The sequence below is a fragment of the Tricharina praecox genome (assembly GCF_024521635.1).
Source record: "Tricharina praecox strain CBS 144465 chromosome Unknown BZA05scaffold_43, whole genome shotgun sequence".
Lineage (NCBI taxonomy): Eukaryota > Fungi > Ascomycota > Pezizomycetes > Pezizales > Pyronemataceae > Tricharina > Tricharina praecox.
The window spans coordinates 76,996-82,695 of record NW_026250445.1 but is presented as its reverse complement, the minus strand read 5'-3'; the positions used below and the strand labels follow the sequence as shown (position 1 = coordinate 82,695).

The 5,700-nt window shown below is 52.2% G+C and overlaps 1 protein-coding gene across 1 annotated transcript; it reads left to right on the top strand.

Moving 5' to 3' along the window:
• The first annotated feature begins 409 nt into the window (after positions 1–409).
• BZA05DRAFT_208713 (uncharacterized protein) lies at positions 410–4,841 on the top strand. The gene is made up of 4 exons (XM_051479586.1): positions 410–1,333; positions 1,394–2,089; positions 2,134–2,472; positions 2,523–4,841. Exons 1-4 carry the CDS (start codon positions 493–495, stop codon positions 4,676–4,678), a joined length of 4,032 nt encoding a protein of 1,343 aa, XP_051334938.1. The 5' UTR covers positions 410–492; the 3' UTR covers positions 4,679–4,841.
• The last annotated feature ends 859 nt before the right edge of the window (positions 4,842–5,700 follow it).

Below are 5,700 nucleotides of genomic sequence, written 5' to 3'. Positions count from 1 at the left end.
GTGGATATAGGTGGTCCGGCCTGCTACCAATGTCGCTCAGACGCTGCTCGGTACTCTATCGGACAGCTGACTGCTTCTTCGCAACGCGAGAAGTACCAAAGCCAAGCGCCTCCGCCTGCAGCAGCCGGTGACGACCGCTGTATCACAGCTCTGTGGTCGCGAGGGTTGTGTCAAAATCACCCAAGCGCTCGAAGTGCATGGAAATGGTCAGACGTTCATCCTGACCGAGGGGGAGGTTGTTCGCCTATTGCGCTACCCCCCTCAAGGAAACAGGCGCCATATGGAAAGTAAACGCTGTCTCGGCGGAAGCGGGATTTTTTAGGTTTGTGTGCTGCCTATTATCTGGCTTGTGGCGATTTTTGGTTCAGCCGCACTGGCACCCGAATTTCCGCAACACCAACCAGAGTGAGTTTTTTTTAATGCTTTTGATAGACATGGGTACCAGGCGTCTTACTTGCAGCTTAAGCTGAATCCTAATTGCAGCAAGGAAAAATGAAAACATGGGGCTCTGTTACCCCGCATCGCAACGGGAACACCGCCACGAACTATCACACCAACGCTGACTCCATACGAAACTTGAGAACAAGATCACTCGAACCATGGAATTTGCAGGTACAGTGCCGACGCCGGACAGTCCTGAGTGAACAGCTAATCGTCGTCGATCGCTCAGGTTTAGGTATTGCCGTCGTAGGGCTTGCCGGCCAGCTTGTCAAAGCGAGCGTGGAAGGCTACAACCTTCTGTCAACCATACAATCGTTCGGCCGGGAATATGCGGATCTTAGCCATCGAATCGATACCGAAAAGCGCTGGCTAGAGAAGTGGGCCGACGTCTGGGTGCTTGAGAGTAATCGCAAGATCGATCCTAGCCACTGCGACTTCCGATTCGCCGTATCTACCCTAGCGCGAATTTCGGCAGTATTTCTTGAGCTCCTCGAATACAGTTCGAAGTACGGCTTGCAGTACGACCGCCAAAGGAAACGCGATAGTGTACGGCAGCTCTTCCGTCTACCATCTCGGACGAGCCCCATTCCGTCACATCGCCCGACGGACGGCCCTGGAACCCAGACCGGACTGGACCAGGACAGTATCAAACTTCTTACGAATCCAACTCTTTTAAGTTTGGGTCGGATAATGCCAGGGCTTGAGGATGAAGTGAAGGATTTGAAACGCAGCGCGGAACGCTTGCAGAAGACGCTGCCAACTATGAAGAAACTACAATGGTCTTTGCTTGGTAGAAATAGGGTTGAAGATTTGATCGGACAGTTGAAAGAATACAACGAAAGTCTACAAAGGATACTCCCTGTCGGGCCGCAACCAAGGGATCTATCACACAGTACGTACTCTTCACGAGGTCCTAACGGGCCAAGTTATGGGGTTGACACGTTAGGCAAAGGACGGAAAGAATCCGCCACACCTTCTTTCGCAGTGAACCCAATCCTTCCGTTCCACCGCGACCGTATGTTCTGCGGTAGGGCCGACATCATCGACACTATACACGCTTTCCTCAATGAAGGCGCATCTGCGGATGCCCGGCAGATGGCCCGCGGAAGTGTGGTGCTATATGGTCTCGGCGGTATCGGCAAGTCTTCCATTGCACTGGAATATTCGTTCCGATACTCGGATTCATACACGACGGTATTCTGGATTGATGTCACCAACGGGGCGTCATTATCCCAAAGTGCACGAGGAATTGTGGAGCATATTGTCGCCGCGTATGCGGAGCGGGGGTCCTCATATGAGCATATCGCCTCGATGTTGGGACTGAGAGGCTTTCTGGGTCTGGATGGCGAGGTTTCTTCCGAAGCGGCGGCAGGACAGGTGACTGGGGCACTGAAGAAGTGGCTAGCCACAAAAGGAAATGAAAATTGGCTACTCATTTTGGATAATTACGACGACGTCGATGCGGTTGACATTCACCTCGTCCTACCAACTTGCGATACCGGCAATGTGATTATTACGTCACGGAAGAGCGATCTGAAAATGTTGGGAATACCAGTAGCCGTCGATGACATCGACAAATATTCGGGCATGGAGCTGTTCATGAAGAGCGCGAACATAGACGATGTGAAGGCGGAAGGCAAGCACCAGAGTAGGTAGTCCGCTCAGCGTATCGACTATTAACTTGGCGCATAGAGCTTGATATCGCGAACCAGATAGCTGTAAAGCTGGGATTCCTGCCACTTGCCTTAACTCAGGCGGGTTCATACATCTCGTACACGCAGATTCCGCTTCAGCGATACTTGGCTCTGTTGGACGGAGCATTTCGAACGTTTGCACAAAAAGGGGGTCCCGAGTGGTTATCAGATCAACGGAACTCGAACCGAACCATCTTTACGACGTGGGAGATTTCATTTGCCTCGCTTTCACACCCAGCCCAGGAACTTTTATTGCTATGTGGGTTTCTAGCACATGCAGATATTCCGGATAAGCTATTTGAGGGGTGTCAACTACTGTTCGATTGGGCAGGAGAGGGTGCGGGCGCACCTGCTAGATCATGATTTCATCCATCTGACTGCGTATAGGAGAAGAGTGGCTTCTGGAGTCACGCGCGGAGCTTTTCCGTATCTCCCTGGCAAGACGGAATGGGTCAAGGGATGCCTTTTGGATACATCCGGTTGTGCACTTATGGGCTCGAGAACGGCTGGACGCTCGGTCACAGCAGACGAAGGCCCAAGAGGCCCTTATTCTTTGTGGTCGAATATCCAAAGACTACAACGCAAAATCGCGGCAGGATTGGGACTTCGAAAGGCGAGTATGGTCGCACATGGATACGGTCCGACGGAGCATAATTCGTACAGAGCCAACGACTCCAATCATGGTAAACGCAGCATTGGTGTTTTACTCCGCCGCACAATTGGGACGAATCTATGCCAGTCACAGACTTGACAAGCCAGTAGCGAATCTGTTCGAGTGGTCCTTAGCAGGTCAGGAAGAACTACTAGGAAAGGATCATCCTGACACTCTCAGCACCGTCAACTACATGGCCGACGTGTTCAGTTACCAAAGCGAGTACGACAAAGCCCTGGAGTGGTACCAGCGGGCCCTCGACGGCAGGGAGAAATCGCTGGGAAACGACCACCCTGACACTCTCACCACTGTCGACAACATGGCCGGGGTGTTCAGATCCCAAGGCCAGTACGAGAAAGCCCTGGAGTGGCGCCAGCGGGCCCTTGTTGGCAGGGAGAAGTCGCTAGGAAAGGACCACCCTGACACTCTCAACATCGTCAACAACATAGCCGACGTGTTCAGTTCCCAAGGCCAGTACGACAAAGCCCTGGAGTGGAATCAGCGAGCCCACGATGGCTATGAGAAATTGCTGGGAAAAGACCACCCTGCCACTCTCACCACCGTCCACAACATCGCCCACATTTTCACTTCGCAATGCGAGTACGACAAAGCCCAGGAGTGGTACCAGCGGGCCCTCGATGGCTATGAGAAATCGCTGGGAAAGGAACACCCTATCACTCTCACCACCGTCAACAGCATCGCCGGGGTGTTCAGTTTCCAAGGCCAGTACGAAAAAGCCCTAGAGTGGAACCAGCGGGCCCTTGTTGGCAGAGAGAAATCACAAGGAAAGAACCACCGTAACACTCTCACCACCGTCAACGACATAGCTAGCGTGTTCGGTTCCCAAGGGGAATACGACAAAGCTCTGGTGTGGTACCAGCGGGCCCTTGATGGCTATGAGAAGTCGCTGGGAAAGGACCACCCTGACACTTTCACCATCGTCAACAACATGGCCCACATTTTCACTTCGCAATGCGAGTACGACAAATCCCTGGAGTGGTACCAGCGGGCCCTCGACGGCAGGGAGAAATCGCTAGGAAATGACCACCCTGACACTCTCACCACTGTCGACAACATGGCCCAGGTGTTCCGTTTCCAATACGAGTACGACAAAGCCCTGGAGTGGTGCCAGCGGGCCCTTGTTGGCAGGGAGAAATCACTAGGAAAGAACCACTGTAACACTCTCAACACCGTCCACAACATCGCCCACATTTTCACTTCGCAATGCGAGTACGACAAAGCCCTGGAGTGGTACCAGCGGACCCTCGATGGCTATGAGAAATCGCTGGGAAAGGACCACCGTGCCACTCTCACCACCATCCACAACATCGCCCACATTTTCACTTCGCAATGCGAGTACGACAAAGCCCTGGAGTGGTACCAGCGGGCCCTCGATGGCTATGAGAAATTGCTGGGAAAGGAACACCCTATCACTCTCACCACCGTCAACAGCATGGCCGGGGTGTTCAGTTCCCAAGGCCAGTACGACAAAGCCCTAGCGTGGAACCAGCGGGCCCTTGTTGGCAGGGAGAAAACGCTAGGAGAGGTCCATCCTGACACTCTCACCACCGTCAACAACATCGCCGCCATGTTCAGTTCCCAAGGCCAGTACGACAAAGCCCTGGAGTTTTTTCAGAGAGCCCTCGATGGCGGTGAGAAATCGCAGGGAAAGGACCACCCTGACACTCTCACTATCGTTGCCAACATGGCCCATGTTTTCGGTCTTCAAGGAGAGTACGACAAAGCCCTAGAGTGGTACCAGCGGGCCCTCAAAGGCAGGGAGAAACTCCTCGGAAGGGGCCATCCTGACACTCTACGGACCGCTCAAGCTGTAGTAGCATTACTGCCTCATATCTACTCTTCCCAGGGGCCGTTAGGAGCAAAGTCCTGACGGTGCCGCAATTCGGGTAATCAATTGGCAGTAGGTCCACATCTGAGGTCATATGCACACGACAAGACGTTATTATAGGGCCTGATGATATTGCTTCGGGGTTAGGGATGGGGCACTGTGCGGTTCGGCGCTGTAGTTTCTTTGGCTGTCTACTATATAGTGACGGGATTCCTCGAGTTCATATACGCGTCTATTTTCGTATCGCTAGCTTGTTTTCAAAACCTGTTCTGCTACCACGACTCTGGGGTAAGAGTCGATGTATGTCTGGGCATTCTTGTGGAGGAATTTCATAGCTTTTGGGTCACCCCAGCCCTGGTTGTAGTTTTCTATATGTACGTTAGGCCAAGCGGATACAGGGGGAATGATTTTTTCTTCTTTTTTTCACTGGAACTTGAAATCAGATATCTGTGTTGGGATACTTCTACGCTCATCACCCGCCTCGTCTCATAGGCCTCTCCCTATAGATAATAGGTGTCTATCCATAAATCCATCCCGTGTACAGTCCGACTCTTAGCTGAGAAGAGCCCCGAAGGCCGGCTCGATGAGGAAACCTGTGCCCTCCGCCATGGCGGCCTGGAAGTTGGAAGTGAAAAACTCGGAATGGATTTCCTAACGTTACTAGCAGTACCTAGCCTCACCTCCTGTCACTACATTAATTTAATGTTGCGACCGGCTGTGCTAGACTACGGCAACCTTTTCGAATGGTTGATCTCAGTTGTTTGATCGTTAAATGCGGGACTTCGTTCGATTGTTAACAATATCCGGAGCTGGACTGCGTCCGTGGTGAGTGATAATCCATGTATCAGCGAGCATGGGCTTCAATGCTTGCGCTGTTGGTCTTATTGGATTTCTTCAACCCAGGACAAACACTGAAATGAAATGAGATGCGAACACCATTAAACCCCCCGGACATTCGAGTCCCGAATATCACCCCTCAGCTAGGTACATAGGTATGTATGTCGGATAGTACGAGTTGGAAATAAAAGTCGATTCGCTCCTCAAGAGCTCACCTCGCCGCGAAA